We start from the raw sequence: 22,108 nt of genomic DNA on the forward strand, positions 1-22,108 counted from the left end.
CTAGACCGAGTTGATTTCAGACCTGTCTTTTTCTATACAGCTGTGAATTACAATCAATTTTCGTAAGAAATAGAGGGAATCATACTTAGTGGATGTAAATTTTAATCTATAAATATAAGATGCCATTTTTGTTAAAATCTTTTTTCTCAAATCAACTGTCTACATTCTTGTAGTTGTAATTACTTTTCAGTGAGACAGTCAAAGCCGATTTTTTCCATCGGTAATTTTATAAGAATTAAGTGTTGATAACGTATAAAAAAGAAGAGAAATCATGACAATAATTGAACACCATACCATCCGAGTTTCAAAAACAGCTATAATTGATTTTAACTTGCTTCAGAACTATAAAGATACTTAAAAAGTAATATCAGTAAATATGCGATAAAATTTCCGTGCCAAGGGTTAATTAAAAAGAATAAATATTTCTCTTTTTGAAAATAAATTCGTGTATGCAATTTTACAATGCCATGAAATTGGGAAACATAGGCATCGAATTTAACAATCTTTTTGTTTGTTACATGTTTGCTTATTTAATTTGCTTCTCGGCAGCTTAAATAACTTTGATTTATTTCAAGGTTGGGAAGAAGTTTGATATTTGTTTTCCTTAGATATCCTTTATCTATTTATCTTATGTGCGGGGGGGGGGGGTTAGTGTGCAGAACTTTAACTATATCCGGATATTTAAAATGTTTTGATCTCTTTTGCTAAAACTGTAAAAACTCTAGAGTGGTAGAAAATTATAAATTAATTCTACTTCATTTCAAACAATTCAAGACGATGAAAGGTAGTATAGAAGAAAAATATCAATGCCAAAAAAAAATTTGACGTTCGTGACGTCGTGACGTTTTCGACGAGCTACGTCAAAGTCGTGTTAACATCTCTTACTAAAATTGTCATAAAATGCTTAAAACACACACGATCTTGGATATCTTAGTATATTTGTATTCAGAAAGAGTTGACTTATCAGAATTGACAAAAAAGTGAGTTTGTGAAATTTTGACCTTAAGGGCCCTTTTCTCGTGACGGCAGTCATATATAAAGAAAAATCTTAAAATCATCTAATAAAAACACCATTTGCCTAGAAAAATTGTAACTTAGGTGAAAGCAACTTAAGATAGCGTAGATTCAAATTCGATAAATTAAAAATTTTGAGGAGTAGGGTGGGGCTACATTGGGGATCTAGTTGTACAAAAGAAAACATTTTAATTATTCACAAAAACTGAAATGTTATCATGTATGGTTTTACCTATGTGCAAGCATTTTGACATATTGCTGATTCTTTAAAATTGTTTAGACTTTAGCCCCTGGACGATTCTTTGGCCACACACGGGGTTCAGAGTGTGATGTAGGTTTATATCCCGTTTATAAACAGTTATTTAGGATCTTTTTGAGAACTGCAATGCTCAACATGTGATATGACTATAAAATCATCTGGAACTGGATCATAAACACAAGAATATCCGGGGGGATGGACTTTTATTTATACAGGATCTATATGTAATATACCACATTAAGACTCCATTAAGCTGATTTTATCATGTCTATTGTTGCTCAGGTGAGCGATTTGGCCCATGGGCCTCTTGTTGAAACCCCCCCCCCTTTTTTTTTTTACATTTTTAACTAAAAAAGGTTATTTGAAGATCACTTTTACAAGTCTAGAATTTTTTTTTTATTTATGTGTCATATAATTTTTTGATTCATTTATTTTAGTTACTTTAATTAATTAGGGAAATTCACATTTGTCCTATCTGAAATTAGCCTTGTGGGTGTATTAGTCCCATTAGAACTGTTAGTTAACATAGTTATCTTCCCTAATAAGTTTACATAATTATCTTCCTTTGATAAAAAAAGAATTGCAGGTCTTGCTGCATCTGCAAGATCTGCAGCTACAGTACATGTAATTCGTTTTATTTCATAATTTAAAAAATGGAGAGCTTTTGCAAATATTCACCAAGAGCTGTATGAAGTTCAATTAATTTTGAAAATATCAACATATATACGCTGTTCATAAACCTGTTTGTAAAATTCATGGTGCAACTAATTTGACAATAATTAAAATGTTGATTATTCCTTTGATGGAGTATTATGTGAAAACGCCTTGAAAATGCTACCATAGTTTGAAAATTACTTATTTTAGTCCAAATATCTATTGTTACTGGTTGTTATACATTATATATTAGAATGCAATCTATATTCAGTAACAATTTAAAATTTCAATATTTGATGTGAATATAAAGCCAATGCAATGTAAAAAGATACATCAGAACGGTAGCAATTAAGTGTTTTTGAAAAAATTCAGGAATCTGTATTATTTAAGGAATAAGGAATCATTCTTTGAGAATTATGTGGTGATAATTTTGGTCGGGGCGTGGTCAAATCCAATACAGCCCGAAGGTTTATGATAGATTTGACCACGCTCCGACCGAAATTATTACCCCATAATATTCAAAGAATGATTCCTCATTACTTACATTTATATTTCAGTTCCAATTTGTACACTTTAAAACAATATTATTTTAAAACCACTATTTTCTTTTGGAGCACATGCTATGTATTACTACGCGGCGCAGCCAATACCGTTTTTCAGGTATGCTATAAGACACGCCCTTTTTGTATCGCTCTTTTAAGAAATTATTGGGCTATAGGATTCGAAATTGATTCATATTGCTCATCATAGACAAAGCTAGACTGTTGAAAATGTAAATATTTTTTAAAAACTTCCAACTATACACAATGGTACACAAAAGTAAATAAAAAAATCGGGCTTTTATGATACGATTAAGGATATCAAAAACTGAGAGCTGCCTAAACAAACTCACTTGCTTTTGGTACATTAGGGAAATATAATCAAAATATGAAGTTTTGTTTAAAATCCCTTCAGTTTTAAATACCATGCGAGCATATTGTAGAGACATAAAGATGCTATTAATTTTTTTATTTTATTTTTTACGTTACAAAAAAATAAACTGAAAAGGAACAGTGCTAAAGATGTTCAGACGTACGTACTAATTTAAGTCGAACAAAGGCTTATCCAAATATTTCAGAATTCTTATTTTACCATCTGCACAGCCAATGCAGAGGTGGTTTTGATTGTCATTACACAGAGAAATTGGAAAGGCCTGTGGTTCGCCCGGAATGGTTAACATGGTCAGGAAACCACCATCCTTGTCCAAGACATGGATCGCACGGTTATTTTCATCTGCCACAAGAATGTTGCCTAGAACATCGGTACATATTCCCCGAGACAGAAACAGCTGCGATAAAGGAGCTTCTTTTCCTTCGTAAGTAAACCTATGCTCTCCATTTCCGCGGAGAACGTGTACTACTCCCATGGACAGACAAATATCGCCATTAAAATTTTCGTCTATATATAGTCTGTAGTCATTGTTATCATCAAATAGAGGTTCTGGAGTCCACTTGTCAAACATGGGTGTTATGTAATGTTTGCATTCACCCATTAAACTGAATCGACCGATTGCAAAATGTTCAGGTGTTTTAACTAACCCTATCAACAGTTCGTCATCTTTGGTAGGGCAAATACATGCAACTGACATAGGAGTGAAATCAATAAACAATTTCTTCTGTGAACCATCCAACATGTAGAGTTTACTAATATTATTTCTGAATAAGACAAGTTTCGCACCGTCCACAACACATATTGCTTTATTCCGTGCATTAAAAATCTTGACATTCTTGATTTCTATTTGGTTACCCTTTTCATCATATTTTACGAAAGCATTTCTGTCAGCTGAATGCACCCAGAAGGCTTCTGGATCGGAACAATAAGCAAGGGAAACAATTTCACCTTTAACCAAATTGAGACACTTGACTATCCGCATAGAGGCTTTTTCAAGGAGCTTAATGTTATCGATACAGTTGAATACTTGGCCTGAAAGCGTTCTTACTATTGCTTTGTCCAAGCGGCCTTCGGAATATTTTAACATTCCGGGGATTGATAATGGCGTTGGGTGTGGCATATTATCATCTAATGCACAAGAAGTATAAAAAATAAATGCCATTTTCTCTTGCAAATCTTCTTTTTGAATGTTGACCATATATTCCCGCATATTTTGGACATAGCTTTGTAAAAAAAATTCTTTATCATTTAGTAAGTCAATATCAACTGAAGTTTTCTCATCGATCCTTTTTAACAGTTGATGTCTTGATGCATCAAGAGTTGAGATTGCTTTATCGAAGTAATCATCAATCTCCTTCTTCACAATGTCCTTGTTTTTGGACACTTCCATCTGGCGTCTTCTTATCATCTCTAGCTCAGACTCATATTTTGGAAGTTCAGAGCGAACAGTGGAAAGCTTTTGTTCTAGCTTTTCCTTTTTTAATTGGAAAAGTTCGGCAATTGCAATGACATTATGACCGTTATGCTCCCCAATAAGACACTGATCACATACGGGTACCTCGCATTTCTGACATCCAATACTTGCACGAAATTTGGGATGCCACTTGCAGACCACGTGCGATGGACTTTCTGAGGACGAAGTTAGCGATTCAAAGCACAGTAAAACGACCTCATGATCAAAAGTGCCTTTACTCTTAGAATGGATATCTTTACATCTGTCGCATAAACGGTCATGGCAGCTTTTACACAAATGCTTTGCTGTATTTTCACAAGTGTCACAGTGGACGGGTGTCTGCATTTGATTTGGTTCTTCGGGTGCAGTAGCCATTCTGTACTCAAACACGCTACCGTACTTCTAGTTTCGTTATCATTTCACCTTTAAAAAAAAAAGAAAAAATTCACTGGTAAATAGTTTTGGTTAATTTATGGTAAGGCGTAAGTTTTAATACTTTACTCATATTTTACATTAAAGTCAAAATTAAATTACCGTAAGCAGGTCATGGAAGTAGTTTGCAGGAAGGACGAACGACTAAATAAAAACCCACTGTCCTATTCCTCCGTTCAATATTCAGAAGGTTAATGGTTCCGGTCGATGCTAGTTCAGATCACGTACAGGGAGGTCGCCGTTCGAAATACCTCTATTTAATTACATCGGGTTCGAACAACAAATAATTCCAGCTTTACTTTGGAGGCAACATGTCAACATGATTAAAAAGGCAACCCAGAAAGTAACAATTGAATCGTCATATATGATGTTGCACCAATATTTAATTGATTTTTGTGACCTTTATTTCGAAAGTCGTTATCATGCACACCATGCACACATGTAGTGTAAAATTACAGTAGTGGTATGGCAGAAGCTCCGCTTCACGTTGTTGTTGCATCCCTGGAAGACGCCGAAAAACGGATAAATGAATTCGAAGTTGAAACAGTAACTAGTTTCACTGTTTTCCGTCGTAATAAGGGATTCAGAGAGGTCTTCAGTGGCAAGTGCCTTGTTATGTTAACTATGTTTAATATATAGAAAATGTTTTCATGTCTGTGTGATATTCAGAGTGATATATTTAATATACAAACAAGTTATTCAGTTTTCAAGTTTGAAATTTATACATTGAGAAAATACCATTTATTGCATATTATTTTACTAGCAGACTTAGGTAAACACAGAGTGAAGTGGGAGGATGTGAGTCGTGGGGAAGGACCAAAAATTCAGTATAATGGAACCCCATTCATAATATTAGGTTGGGATGTAAGAGAGTGCCAGTTTGGACCTGACAGAAATGTGACGAAAAAGCTAAAGTATCAGTTGGAAAAGGTATCTTAAAATTTTGTTACACACACAGTATAGGGCAGGGTATCGGCTGGGAATTTTGTATTGCAATATAAAATTTGCAATATATTTACATGGATTTTAACTGTATTGCGATATGTTTTGAAAACTAATGTATATGAAATGAATCTAGACCACAGCAAGGCATGTTTGGTCAGTCTACAGTGGCAAATAGGGTTTTGAATTGAAAGTTCATTCTATATTATGACAGTAGGTAAAGAACTACAAGTCAGCTGATGTTTAGATATTCAGACCTCTTAATGTTTATGCATTTAATTAATAAAGACTTTCCATTGATAGAATGGAAACAAAATTTTCAGTTCGATACACATGCATACATACAGTTTTATTTCTGAGCATTTCCAATGCCATTAGTTCAGAAGTTTGATTATCAGTTATTGTATATATATAGCATCTCTCATGATTTGCGATGGTATATAATTTTTATCCAACAAGTTGTGAGTTTTCTATCCCCGAGCCTTGGCAAGGGGATAGAAAACACACAACGAGTTGGTTAAAAATCATATACCATCGCAAATCATGAGAGATTCTTTTTATCACATGTTTTACCACGTCTTTTGTTAAACCTTAATCTTTTCTGTAAACATTTTAATTGTGAGCCACACAACACATTTACTACAAGACGTCAACAACTTTACGCATGGAAAAAAGTTCCTTGAAGATTAACAAACAAGCATTTCATTTTCTAACATATTTTTATCAATTTATGAAAAAAATTAAACAGCATGAAATGCTTCACATTTATAACTTCACACTTTTCAACTGAATTATTTTGTTACATTTTCATTCTACGTCAATCATCACCTAGACCTACATAATGTTTAATTATGACGTCACGTGGCGTAAGAACACACAGTGTAATATCAAAAATTTATCCCATGAGTGATATCCACCGCATATTGAGATAAACATGTGATAAATGCACGTCTTCATATAGTGGTTCATAAGAAAATGTATCACTTGGGAGATTGCTTTTATTCCTAGACCGTGGAAGGAAAAAAAGACCATTCCTACATACAAAAAGGCAGGACGTTGGTTCAAAACACAAAGAAGCAGGATTGTCCTGCAAGAATTCACTTAAAAAGAATATGTGTTTTTCCAGAATATAAGGTAAGTTACAAATTCTGTTTTGTCATGTACTTAGTATATGAGTCACCAAATTTAATGTTTTATATTAGAAAATTCTCTCAGATATTTTGAGCAGATGTTAAGTAACTTGGATGATTTTTCTTATTCAGATCAATGGCCCAGACTCCATCTGGAAAAGAAAAGACCAGTCGCGAAGACTGAAAACTGATCTTGAGAATAAAAAAGATCCAGTGACATGGGAAGAGGAGATCCATATTCTTTTTCCCTCTCTGGATGATCATAGGAACCATGTTACTGGACAAGTATTTTAAAAAAATACAAATGATAAATTTGTTAATGTGATATGCTTTGAAAATTTGACCTCTAGGTATATTGGCTTCATTATTTCTTAATACAATGTTTGTTTTTTTTATTCTTAAGCTTGCAGGGATTTGTCAGCCTATTGACAAAGTAATTAAAAAGAAAATTCAATGTCTAATGGATGAGGGTGTCACCAAAGTAGCTGAAATGAAGCGTCACATTAAGAGCTTCAGTAAAAAAGATCTTGGAAATACATCTACCCAGAATAGACGCTTCTATCCATTAGATAAAGACATTAGAAATGTGATGGATTCCTATAAAAATCAAACAAGGTTAGGTCATGTATATTCAGAATCGTATATAATTCCCCAAATTTATATAAAAAATCAATTTAATTTACATGTATTCAATGAAATGTATACTTAATTGATTTGCATATTTAGAAGACATGCAAGAAAAATGGGAAATATGATGTGTGTACGTTTTTAATCATTTTGATTAAATTCTATTGTAGATTTTCAAAGGATGATAAAGAAAATCTTGAGTTGTTGTTAGAAGAATATAAGTCTGTGAATGACAAAGACAGTTTCTACCTTGATATCTCTGAGTATGTGCATGCCGTGGGTTCTTTATTCAGTCATTAGTAATTTGATATCTTTAGTAAACTATTGTTTTAATCTGCAAAAGATCTAGAATGTAATTGCAAAGGAAGGTATATTTACTCGGACATTTTTCTACATTTTCGTACTCATTTAAAACTGTAACATTTTAAATCCCTGCAACTTACTCATCTTACAAAGAAGTTCTTAATTTTTTTTTTTATATTTAATTGTGCATGCAGGTAATCAGACATGATTATCATGTGGGAATAGTAATTGCAGGAATGTACAGCATAACAACCATTATTAAATTCCTATCATCGCCGTTTTAGAGATTAATCTTTTTATTTATGAATTCATTATAAACTACTGTTTATTACAGAACTGAAGATTTCCTATTTGTTGGCCAAACAGAATGGCAAAAAAGATTACTCAATATGTATGGTCAAGAAATCTGTTTGTTGGATGCAACCTATAAAACAACAAAATATGACCTGCCAGCATTCTTTGTGTGTGTTAACACCAATGTTGGTTACACCATTGTTGGCTGCTTCATTACTGCAAATGAAACAAAGAATTCAATAATGAGAGGTCTGCAGTATTTTAAGGACTGGAATGTAAATTGGCATCCCAAATATTTTATGACTGATTTCGATACATCTGAAATTAGTGCTATAGAGGAAACTTTTGAAGGTAAAAAGATGGTGTTTTTATTTCTTTGATATTTTGCTGTTGTATGGCAAGTTAGTTTTCCTTACTGGTGAACAATTAAGAGTTTAAAAAATTACTTCATTTTTATATATACATGTATACATTTTGAATTACAAATATTTTTATTCAATATTAAATAAATGTCAATGAAAGTAAGGGGTCAAGAATAACTCACTGTGTTCAATATTTCATTTTTTCTTAACAAATTGTTTATTACAGCAGAGTATTGGTAAGTTGTTTAAATTGTTGTCAGAGTGTGTGGGCTTTTCGTTGTGTGTGCTCTCATCCAACATCTTGAGACTGTATATATATATTTTCGTTTCACAAAATCTCACCTCATCTCAGAGTGTTTCAGCATTGATGATAAAAAATCATCAATTCTAGATCATTCTGTTAGTAATATCATCAAGATTAATATGCTTTCTATGACATCTTTAACCTGCAGATGTATTTATAATTTTGTATTTACATATACGTCTCATCCATGCAGAACTCATTTTTCACTGTTGTCAGCAGACTTCATAACTTTCCTCTCACATATACACCTTTTGTTTTATATATTTAAATTTACTGGTAAGTTTGGTGATGGAGTAAATACAAGAAAAAAATTATTTGGTGTTATAATTAAATATGGTTCATGGTAGATGTTCTCATAGATGTAGCATTTAACATAAAAAAATATTAATAAATATTGGATAAAAGCAGACAAAATTAGATATATCTTTTCAATGCAATGTAAATAAATATATGTATCAGTTAATTTAAAAATACAGTTAATATTCTTATGCCTTAATTACTTAATCCATCCCTAGATGTAGTGATAATGGTTAGTGCTTATTAAAATGTGGAAAAAAAAAATAGAAAACCATCTATTGCTAGTGTAAAACACCATATTATCTTCAGTAATAATGATTATATTTATTAATCTAAAAAGGAAAAGAAATCAGATCGAGTATAAACAGTGTATAACATGTTTCTTTGTTTTTGAAATATTAAGACTTTATTTGAATATTTTGGACCAAAAAGGCAATATATTTACATTTTAGGTCCTTATAGAATAATAATAACCATCTTAGCAGATCTTTTAAATAAACAGAATGGGGTAGACATTGGTAATTGCAGATATTCATGTGGAAGTCTTTGATTTTATCTCATCATAATTATTTGAATTTGCAGATTGCCACGTTTATTTATGTGACTTCCATAGAGAACAAGCCTGGGACAGGTGGCTCAAGTCACACGTCAATGGTTGTGCAGAGTACAAAGATGAGATACTTTCGATGTAAATGCGTCATAGTTAAATATGTGATTTGAAAAATTATTTTATTTTAATATATACTTTTCTGACAATTATCTGACGCAGCAATAATATAAGGAATTCTGTGTTGATGGTATGCTTATAAAGATCCACAAATATCCTGTTATTTATTAATCTGACATGAAAGATATGGAATTATATGCAAAATTTATCTAATCACTGATGTCATCATATATACATGTGATATATACTAGTAACTGCTTCTCAATTTTAGAACATTTACTTGTACATGTAGGTTCCGAGAAATAGCTAAATCCACAACAGAAAACCAATTTGAGCAGAACTTGGACAATTTACGTTCCAGCAAGATTTGGAAAAACAAATTGAAGCTGCAACAATGGTTTGAGCGCATTTGGCTAGCTAATTATGAGGTAACAACGTATAATTTTTTTTTACAATGTATAACATTTTGAAAAGAATAATGAAATTGCATGTTTGAAATTTAATTTGTCATTAAAATCATGTATTTAGGATATAATTATGTTTTTTAGAGATGGGTAAGCTTGTTTAGGAGAAGTTTGTTCAATGTCAGAGTGTCAACAACAAATGGACTTGAACGACAACACCTAAAATTAAAACAAGAATACCTTTCTCACACAAGTGACAAGTCATTGTCAAACCTTGTCAATGTCCTTTTTTCGCAAGTCTTTCCTGAAAGTTACACACGGTTTGTACCAGATTATTATCAGTACGTAAGATAATTTTTTGCACTAGAAAATAGTTTATTACATGTATAATAAAATCATTAATTATTATTTGCAGGTATATTCAGTACAATGCAAGAAGCTTGGATTCTTGTAAAGCCTACATCACCAGCATTCCAAGTTTTTTGAAAAATAGACCAAGAATGCTTGTAGAACACTGTGTGAAAAGAATGCCTCCTCAAGTACTGGTGATACCAGGGGAAAACATAAGAGAGAGGTCATCTGGAAACTTTCAGGTGAAGAGTGTGGATTCTGGAAGTGTGTATGATATTAATCTAGAAACACCATGTCCATCCTGCACTTGTTATGACTGGCAGAAATATCACCTGCCATGCAAGCACATGCTTGCAGTATTTCACAATTATCCGAGCTGGGACTGGGACTTTTTACCAGCTGAGTACCGGGATGCCCCCCACTTTAATCTTGACTTTGAAATTTTGGAGTCCATTCCGAATTTTGAGTCAAAAATTAAACAATCATGTCCAGTAGAAACATCTCCAGAAATTCCAGTACATGTATCTCCAGATGAAAGACCCAACAGTTGCACAGATGCAGAAGAAAGAGAAAGCCGGTTAACAGATGCCCCATCAAACACCAAAGACTGGCTTCAGTGCAGAGAGCTGGTTAAACAAATTCAAGGCAGCATAATGAATGTTTGTGGACTCAATATCAGCAACATTGTTCAACAACTGAAACAAGTTGCTAATGTATTAAAGGAAATTGAGCCAAAGGATGATGACCTTCCTGTAATAATGACACCAAAACGAAAAAGGATCAGAAACATGGATGATGTCTCACATAGTATGACTTTTATTTTAGACAGTGTTAAAATTAAATAAGTTCTACTTAGTACACGTACTGTTAAATGCATGTATCATCTGCTTAAATATTAACTATATATGTTATTTAAAAATCAATTACTAGTATTTTTTATAATAATCATTCAGTAGAAAGTATCATAAAGCTATATTATTTTGTATTATAATAGCCAACAAATCATTGCTTGTATTGATTATTTTTCAGAGAGAAGAAAAGTTTCAAATTTGCCAAGGCCCAAAAAAATAAAATCAAGGAAGCAGAAAGGTATTTTTTCTAATAAATAAAATGTACATTTCTGATATTCATGTAGCAGTGGCACATAATTATGCATTATACAAATATCACATATAATGGTTTAGAGGGTGACATGCCAGAATGTTTGCCCCAAGGTGACAGGAAAGTCCTGAAGTGTTATGTCACCCAATGACAAGGGTTTAGATCCCTCTCACTGAGGGCAAACATCCTGGTATAGTCACCTGAGAAGCCATGTGGTATATTTAAAATAAAAAAATGTGTAAAACCTTTGAGTTTGGACAAATAATCTAAAAATGCATTCATGATGTCAAGAATTATATCCTCTGTTGTTTACGTTTGCCTAGCAACTGACTTAATGTAATCTCAAACCCGAGGTACAATGCATAACAAAATAGGTGAAAATGATCAAATAGGTGTTATAACTGTTTCCTTTTGGTGATATGCTAGTAACTGTTTCCAATGTGATTCAGCATTCATCAGGGTTTATAGTAAAACTTATTACATGTGTGATGTAATAGCTCGTACATGTACATGTATTGGTATTTAATATGTTACAATGTTGCACCTTATAAAATTTCTATGCATGTAATAAGTTTAAGAGCAATATTAAACATATTTGTTAATTTACAGCAAAGACAACAAACATATCGCTAAAAGATGTCTGTACCCCATCTGAAACTGATGTCCATATGTCTGAAGAATATCAAGATTTAACTACAACGGCAAAAGATGAAATACAGCGTATGCTCAGCTTATATTATCCTTTTTAATCTTGTTAAACTGAAGAGAGCTGAAAGGTTAAACATTAAATGCCAAATTATTCAGTGAAAAAGAAACATTATTTTTTCAGTTCAAAAAGAAGTGAACAAAATCTGGGATCAGGCTGAAAGAACAGGTTATGTCATGGCAAGGTGTGGTGATACTAACCTAACTGATGAGGACATCATCTCATTGAAGGGGAATAACTGGTTGACTGACCAAGTAAAAATTTATAAAATATACTAAGGAAAATATAGCAGATCTTAAAAACAAAATAACTGATTGATATAATATTTTAAGGTTCTCATTACACTTAGTAGTACTTGTTGTTATCAAATTGATGCTGATTCAAGTATTGATTGAAGATAATAAAAAGATATAATTGAGAAATATCAATTTCTGTTGAGGTATCAATGACTTATTTATTTAAGGTCATTGACGCATGTTTGGGGGCCATTGCCGAGGCAGAAACAGACAAGGGAAACAAAGTCTATAAAATGGTCACTTCAACAATGACATCTATATTGGATGGACATTGTCTTCAAAAGATGCATTTAAGAGATGTATGTAGCAAATCTCTTTTTGCACATTTTCTTGTATGTTTCCAATTTATCAATGAATGATTCCTAATATTAATTTTTTCTTGTTTTCTTTATGAAATAAATATGGTAATATACAGTGTAGCTAGCAAATGAAATGACTTGGATTCTTTTAATCAAATTTAATTTTTTTATTTTCCTGTTGTGTATATTCATACCTGCATAAAATTAAATATTAGCTGTAAAAAAAAAAATTTGTCTAAAAGACAGCATTAAATTTTGAATACTGATGATGCATGGATATGCCCATGTAAAACAAAATTGTCTTGAAATGCTTTCATTTGAAACATGTTTTTGGTGAGCTTGCATGCATGCACTTACTGTATCCTAAGAATATTTTTTTGTCTTTAGGTTCAGTTACATGGCTATCAAGTAATAATTGGGGCTTATTTCCAAGAGATGGGACATTGGGACCTTGTGGTAATTAATCTTTACTAAATGTAGAGTAACATTTAATTTCAGTATGAGACTGTATTGATAGATGGTGAGGTGAAAGCTAGATCACATGTATTTAAATGTTTTATTTTTCAATCATATTTAAATGTGTTTTACATACCCATAAATAGGTAATAGAGCCAATGACAAGAACTATATTCTTCTATAATCCTCTTGGTGAGACCCTTCCACAGAAGATGCACATACAAGAAAATTGGAGGTTTGTTCTATTAGGAATTGAAAATAGCATTGAACTTCACTAAAATGAAAGGAAGGTTTATAACTTAATGAATCTTTTGTTAAAGAATACATAAGGTGTATATAATGTAAGGTGCAAGTTCTCTGTAAATGTTTATTAATAGACTAATAGAAGCATCACTTAATTGAACAAAAAAGTCTTTACTGCAGTGCAACACAAATGCTCCTACTTCAGTTAAATAGTTATGCTACTTTTACCTTTTTTACCACATTGCAAAAATTGGGAGGTTAACACATATTTATAAATGTTTCATTCACGTTTTTATTTGTTTAAAGTCTAAGGTCTTTTAATTTCAGCCATTTCTTCAACAGAAGAATAAGTCTTGGGCTGGAGGTAGGCAAGTCAGGGGAGAAATGGACTCTTAAAACTGTTCCTCACACAAAACAGCTGGATGGGCATAATTGTGGTGTATATATAATTCTGGTAGGAAACATAAAATAATTATGAATAAATCTCTTTTAATATTAATCTGATTCAAAATGCACACATGCAATATAAATTTGTGTATTGTATTGGTTTGTGTTTAAAGTCAAGAAAGTCTAATGATTTTATTATAGAACTTAACACATATTTATTAGCATATTTACAGTAATTTATAACTCTTTATTATTTTCTTAGACCATATTTTTAATTAAACCATTAAAAGTATTTCTTTTTAACTATTGCTAAGATCATATTCTAATAGTGCCAAAATAAGATGCTCTCTTACAATTACAATGTATGGTTTTATACCCTGTAAAGAAAGAGACATTATATCTCTTATTCTTAGTTTTGTGAAAGATATTTTACAAAAGAGAGTATTTCAAACATTACTAGTGAAGAACTGAGGAATACCAGGGTGAGGCTTGCTAATAAGCTGTTGATGTACCAAGGTATGCAAATCAACCCAGAAATTTAAATAAATTTAACCTTTGTGCAACTTAATATAAGAATTGACAGAAAAAAGCTTAACACTTTATAATGTGCCTAATATGTACTCATGAATGTCTGTTTGATTTTATATATAAACAGCTGCTATTGATTCTCAAAATATATTTCACAGTATAAATATGCTACAAGATGGAAGCTCTAAATTTTCCATGCAAAGAATTTTCAATTCAATAAAGTGTAATGTATGGTTTTTTTTTGTTCAATTTGCAGTATACATCAAAGACAAATGTCCAGCATGTGGATTTCAAATGAAACAAAGGCAAAATAAGGTATTCTCCTTTTTAGATCATTGAGTTTTTACATTAGGCAAAGAAATACGAAATTGCAAAAACCCACATTTGAATTGTGACCTTTTTATAGCTCTGCTAATCAGAAACCAGAAGAGCTTATGAATTGGAAAGGTGTCCGTCGTGTATCAAGAGACTAAACCAATAATCATTCTTCTATTTATTGCTGTTGCAAAGTTTTTCCAAGTGCTACTTTTCCGTTCCTTTAATCTTATAAGTACAAACCAGTTGATCTACAGTCTTGTCAGAGAAGTGGTTTACATTTTGAATTGTGTTTCCTTTTTCTTTTTTTCTTTTTTTTTTTACAGATAACTTGTAGACAGTGTGACAGGAAATTTCACAAGTTGCCACATTGTGTTGGAGAATCTCTTCAAGGGGATGGTTTCGAGCATTTTACCTGCAGGCAATGTCTTGCCTGTGTGAGAGAGACAGTTAGTTTCATGCATAAAACATGAACATGTTTGTGAATCTTGGTCTTTTGTCTTATAAAGACTGCAATGATTTGGCATTTAGCTAGGTCACCCTTCTTCTTGCTTAGAGTTTAATAAGGTGTTAAAACTAGAATTCAGAGAGAATATTTAATACTGACCAACTGAATGTCTTTGAATGAAATTTGTTTTAAATATATGCAGTTCCAACAATTTTCATCTTTACTATTTGTAACTATTTATTCTGATACAGGTGTCAGAAGATAGTGTTACCATGAAGGTTCCTCAAGCAAAAAATGTAAACCAGATGCATATATAGCACAGATATTCAAGAAAACAGGTATTTATACAATGTATATGTATAGATATTTAAGTTACCCAAACCACTTACCAGTACTTGACATATTGCTGTCTGGGTTTTTTTTGGGACATGTGTTAACACTCAGACATTTTCTGCTTTTTTTCTCAACCAATTTCAACCAATTTTGACACATAGCATCTATGGATAAAGGGAAACAAAAGTTGTGAATTTTATTTTCCTGCACCCCTGGGGGTGGGACTGAGAGTCCCAAACCATCAAAATTAATGTAATCTTCAAATACTGTCTTTCCACCTGAACAGCAAGAAGTCAATCAAACTGTTGACCTGGATATTATAAGCATTGAGCCCTCTACTGAACTTGAAGCCCTGAGGAATGGGGTTCTGGTGTTAGAGTTATATAGTAAAAATGCATTATATCTCCTCCTGCGCATCTAGGAGGCAGAGTGAAAAGTTGTATTGAGTAGGAGGATATTTTTACTGGATAGGTGAAATTCAGGACCAATTGAAAAGATCCACATGTAACTGCATGATTTCTTTACTGAATACTAGACTAACTATTTTGTTGATCCCTGATTATCCTTTTGGGCAACAAAGCTTTATCTATCAGTTTTTGTTTTGTACTTTTCATGAATCCTTCATAGTGTTGTCCCTTACCAAAATATAAGGCCTCTGGCAAACAGTTGCCGCAAATTTGCAGAGAGGTTGCTGCAAATTTGCGACAAACAGTTGCAGCAAATTTGCGGCAAGTTCAGAATTCGTATGCAAATTAGCTTCTGGCAAACTGTTTGCTGCAAAGTTGCGGCAAGTTCAGAATTCGTATGCAAATTAGCTTCTGGCAAACTGTTTGCTGCAAAGTTGCGGCAAGTTCAGAATTCGTATGCAAATTAGCTTCTGGGAAACTGTTTGCGGCAAAGTTGCGGCAAGTTCAGAATTCGTATGCAAATTAGCTTCTGGCAAACTGTTTGCGGCAAATTTGCAGCAAGTTCAGAATTCGTATGCAAATTAGCTTCCGGCAAACTGTTTGCGGCAAATTTGCCGCAAGCTTACAGATAGACATAGCAACTTTAAGATATTACAACATAAGAAAAACAATTAATAAACACTAATAATCATTTAATAATGAGTTACTAATACATGTACTATGCTTTTCAATCAATTAACAAATAACTTCTACTGGTGATTGACAAAGATGTTGTTTTACTTAAACAGTTGCAGCAAAATTAGAGATAAAGGACACAAGTAATTAACTTAAAATTTTACACATTTTATAAATTTCAAAAATAAACACAAAACTGATGAACAAACCATATTGAAATTTGACAAATGGTACTCAACCGGTAGGTGATGATTTGTTGCTGCAGATCGATAAACTTGAATGCAGTTTGATCACAACATGCATGCACAGATGGACTTGTCAAAAGTTCACAATGAGCGAAGTTCAAACCATATACCATATTTTTCGGAAATTAGGTCGATACTTTTACCGGTAGTTCACAATTAAGCCCTGCACGGTCACTGGTCATGTTACAATTAATCACGGATTCTTTAAGGCATTCTCGATGTCTTTTTTATGACGGTCTCCTGTACGTGCTCTCCGATTTAATTTCACACATAAACAATATCACACAAATAGCCGAATATCACAATAATGCCCACAATGGAATGGTCAGACTTCAGCACTGTTGTTTATATGCTTTTCTACGCAAGTCTTACACAAATTCTGTCTTCACTCTTTTTTGGTTGCATCATTTGATCATAAAATCAGTGGGGTTTTTTTTTGCATGGTTTTCTTTAGGTCTGTGTAACCCAGTCACCAGGGCAGACACCTATTGGGAAGATAAATGGATTTCATATAAGCACAATTGTTTTCAGATTAAAACAAGTTAGCCTATCATATACTTACTCAATCTATAAATCTATATAAAGCTACAAATTTGCACTAGGCCTACTCTAACTCTGACTATGCGAGTAGAACATGAATTCTTTTATTTAAGTAATAAAAATGTAAATCATATAAAATGTACTTTTACACTATGTAATGATAATTTCCTAAATTTGGCGTTGTTTAAATAAATTTTAATCATTTGTTCATGCATCACAACGGTGTCAATAACGAGCGTTTTGCTCGATTCGACACCCCGCATTGTCAAAGGGACGGCCTTATACTGTTAAACTCATTATAAAAGATCACAGTCTTTCGTTTTAAATTCCAATAACTGTTTAAACTGCCATTCAACGAATATGTTTTCATTACTTCACTTACTTTTTCAAAAACGTGCTCATGATCATGCAGATGGTGCATGCAGTGGCCATGGGTGTTGAGACTCGATTCTTTCACTTATATTCGTCCTCTGTTTAGCCGTGGATTTTCCAAAAGTAAACACTCCATTGACAATGTTTCTTTTACCTTGTGCACAGCCTTATTCCCTTATTTTCATTCACTTTACCATCTCGGTGATGGCAGACAACATGGCAGCATCGAATGTGAAAATTGGCGGCTAGCTATTGATCGGTATCGGGTTCGTTCGCCCTATCCACCTGTTCGCCTTAGTCCGTTCGCTCTAGGTCCGTTCGCTCTAATTATCGTTCGCCCAAATTATCGTTCGCCCTAAACCTCGTTCGCCCCTTTATTTTTATTAATAAACCACATCATAAGTTATTTCATTTACCTTTAATAACTGAAAACAAAGACGTACCTGGTATAATTGTAAGATTTTATTGCCGTAAATTGTCGATAACCGTCTTCTTGTTTTTATAATGATCCGCTTGGTGTTTTTTTTTAAACAATTAAAGAAATTGAGACCTTACGTGGCTCATTGAGAAGCTTAGCAGATGATTATCACCTATTCTACAATGTATCTTTGAAGAATTAAGTAACGCAATCCTTTGATCTCCAAATGAGATACATAACGCGCCATAAGATATAAACATATATCGTGAGTAAATTAAGTTTAATAGCTATATATATATATATATATATATATGTATACGTATTATTGATAAATAACATAAGACATTATGTGAATTATATAGCTTGAACAATCATAAATTTGTGTATAATTCTACATGTAGTAGTAGTTTATTGGCGTATATATTACATACATTGTCATAGCATAGGAAAACTACACCTGGTTCTATTTGAAGTCGTAATTTCATTCAAAGCTTCATTATTTTTCCAGAGCAATCATAACGGGCGGGTCTGCATACTTATTTATAACTGTGTGTGGGGAGACAAGCATGTAGCGGTATATCCTTTTTAAAGTTATATACAGCAACTGTACATGTTTTTTTAATTGTTACTTTGCAAAGACTGCTCTCTGACATATAGGTCCCTCGTCGAAAACCACAAATTTCATAATTATGATACGGTTATATTATGAGGTAAAATTTATTATAATTACAAAATAAATACATAAGAAAATTTGATTTAGTAACATTAAAAAAATAAAATAAATCAATTCATAAAGTTGAGCTTATACAAGCAATCTTTTGCTATGCAATGAACAGGTTAATTATTCATTTGTTTATTTCATTTTTTCTGTACTTGATAAATTTATATATTGCAGAAAAACATTTGATATACTCCAAATTTTCAAGGACGCTGTGTTTAAATCAGTAAGTGATGTACTGGAATTTTTCTGTGGATTAAAGAACATCAGGAATTAAATATTTTATCAAAACAAAATTAATACCTAAACTTTAAATCTGCAAATTTCACAATCTTTTTCTTAGGAATATTTCTTTCCACAAACCATTTATTTTATTGTCTTCTTTATTTAAAATGTTTTTTTAGTCGTTAAAATAGATATGGATTTCAAACTAAGGATCAATAATCAATAGAATAACATTACTGTCTGTCATTTAAATTCACATACATTTAGTAATTAACTCTGCTTCCAAACAATTTAGGATTTCTCTGAGAAAGACTGTGAAGATTTGATGGACGCAATGCAACATTGTGGCTGGAATAGCATCACAAGGGCAGCAGAGGAAGTGGGTGCTAAAATTCCAGCATTACCTAATAATGTCCAAACCAAATTTCATGGATACAAATGTTTGGGTGACTTTGGTGATGGGTATGTGATACATGCATTGCAATTTAAAATAGTGAATTCATTGTGATAACATATTCCTATAGCCATTCATAATGTTTATTTTTGTTCCTCATCAAGTTAATTTTTAGGTCACCTGAGTCACTCAGGTGACCTATTGCAATTGGTCTTCGTCCGTCGTCGTGCGTCTGTGCGTCGTGCGTCGTGCGTTAACAATTTTACATTTTTAAATTCTTCTTGAAAACTACCAGGCCAATCGTTACCATTTTTGGTGTGAAGCATCTCTATGGAAAGAAGAATCTAAATTGTGAAATTCATGGCTCTACCACCCCTGGGGTGCCACGGGCGGGGCCAAATATGCAAAAAAAGCCAAATTTTCAAAAATCTTCTTCTCTACTCCCACGCATGTAAGGAAAAAACTAAATGCATGGTTATGTTGTCTATGAAGCCCTCTACCAAAATTGTGAAATGTATGGCCCCTGGGTCAGGGGTTCTGGCTCTAGGGTGGGGCAAATGTGGCCATATAGTAAAAATGTATTAAATCTTAGAAAATCTTCTTCTCTACTACCATATACATTGGTCAAAAACTAAATGCATGATTATGATGTCCATGAAGCCCTCAACCTAAATTGCGAAATTCATGACCCCTGGGTCAGGGGTTCAGGCTCTAGGGTGGGGCAAATATGGCCAAATAGTTAAAATGTATTAATTCTTAGAAAATCTTCTTCTCTACTATCATATATATTTGTCAAAAACTAAATGCATGATAAAGATGTCCATGAAGCCCTCAACCTAAATTGTGAAATTCATGACCCCTTGGTCAGGGGTTCAGGCTCTAGGGTGGGGCCAATATGGCCAAATAGTAAAAATGTATTAAATCTTAGAAAATCTTCTTCTCTACCCCCATATATATTTGTTAAAAACTAAATGCATGATTATGATGTCCATGAAGCCCTCTACTAAAATTGTGAAATTCATGACCCCTGGGTCAGGAGTTCAGGCTCTAGGGTGGGGCCAATATGGCCAAATAGTAAAAATGTATTAAATCTTAGAAAATCTTCTTCTCTACCCCCATATATATTTGTTAAAAACTAAATGCATGATTATAATGTCCATGAAGCCCTCTACTAAAATTGTGAAATTCATGACCCCTGGGTCAGGAGTTCAGGCTCTAGGGTGGGGCCAATATGGCCAAATAGTAAAAATGTATTAAATCTTAGAAAATCTTCTTCTCTTCTCCCATATATATTTGTTAAAATTAAATGCATTGTTAGGATGTCCATGAGGCCCTCAACCAAAATTGTGAAATTCATGACCCCTTTATTAGGTGTTCAGGCTCTAGGGTGGGGCCAATATGGCCATATAGTAAAACTTTTTTAAATCTTAAAAAATCTTCTTCTCTACTCCCACACATGTGAGCAAAAAACTGAATACATGGTTATGATGTCCATGAGGGCCTCTACTAAAATTGTGAAATTCATGACCCCTTTGTTAGGTGTTCAGGCTCTAGGGTTGGGCCAATAAGGCCATATAGTAAAAATGTTTTAAATCTTAAAAATCTTCTTCTCTTCTCCCACACATGTGGGCAAAAAAATGAATACATGGTTATGATATCCACAATCTCCTTTACCTAAATTGTGAAATTCATGGTCCCTGGGTCAGGGGTTCAGAACATGAAGGGGGGGGGGGGGGGGGGGCGCAATATCGCAATATAGTGTTAATGCATATAATGTTTAAAAATTTTCTTCTCTATTCTTACACATCTGTATAAAAAAACTGACTAATAATTATGTTTACCAGGAAGTCCTCTACTGAGATTTTAATTTTCATGTCCCCTCAAGGATGGGTTTTGACTCTAGGGCAGGGCCAAATAGGATGTATAGATGTTAATGCATATAACGTTAAAAAATTATTTTCTTTACTCCCACACATCTGAAAGGAAAACTGAATTCATGATTTTGTAGACCAGATCTTTTAGTTTTTCACCAAAATAATGGGTTTCACAGTTCTTTTTGAAATGTGGTCGTCATTACAAATTTATAATTTTTCTACTCCAGTATGAAACCTAATTAATAAGATGCGTATATGAGACTCCATGACAAGTTTGTGTATGGGATATATGCTACTCAGGTGACCGTTAAGGCCAACTGGCCTCTTGTTTCCAGATATATAAGTCTCCTTCCAGCATCAATTCGGAAAAATGATATGTGTCCTTTGGATACAGGATGTTCTCCTTCGGAAAGTTTATTTGCCTCCATTAGTATCTTACTATGGGGAAATGTCTACAAGAGGCAGTTTCTTAAACTTGCTGTTGTTTGCTCTGAAATCAGACACTGTCCGGTGAGTATTTATAGCTGCAGTAATTTTAAAAGGTCCATGATGTTTACTTAGGAAAAAAAACTTAGCTGTCACTTTTCTTTCAACCTAATTAGGAATTTAATTCTTTGCAGGTATTTTTTTGTATTGTTTATTGATTTCAAATACCGGTATTATACATATATGTACCATTTTACTTGCTACATAGGCTACATGTAG

General features: G+C 32.9%; 1 protein-coding gene across 1 annotated transcript; it reads left to right on the forward strand.

Annotated features, from left to right (window-relative positions):
• Positions 1-4,990: 4,990 nt before the first annotated feature.
• LOC105334124 (uncharacterized) lies at positions 4,991-19,100 on the forward strand. Its single transcript, XM_066071516.1, has 23 exons — positions 4,991-5,343; positions 5,506-5,672; positions 6,693-6,818; positions 6,947-7,099; positions 7,218-7,429; positions 7,612-7,704; positions 8,079-8,400; positions 9,571-9,689; positions 9,961-10,096; positions 10,217-10,392; positions 10,488-11,230; positions 11,453-11,512; positions 12,134-12,244; positions 12,354-12,484; positions 12,694-12,825; positions 13,213-13,281; positions 13,428-13,516; positions 13,852-13,978; positions 14,325-14,427; positions 14,696-14,754; positions 15,081-15,203; positions 15,454-15,540; positions 19,088-19,100. The coding sequence occupies exons 1-22, from the start codon at positions 5,208-5,210 to the stop codon at positions 15,517-15,519; spliced, it is 3,453 nt and encodes a 1,150-aa protein (XP_065927588.1). The 5' UTR covers positions 4,991-5,207; the 3' UTR covers positions 15,520-15,540; positions 19,088-19,100.
• The last annotated feature ends 3,008 nt before the right edge of the window (positions 19,101-22,108 follow it).

The sequence above is a fragment of the Magallana gigas genome, chromosome 9 (assembly GCF_963853765.1).
Source record: "Magallana gigas chromosome 9, xbMagGiga1.1, whole genome shotgun sequence".
Taxonomy (NCBI): Eukaryota; Metazoa; Mollusca; class Bivalvia; order Ostreida; family Ostreidae; genus Magallana; species Magallana gigas.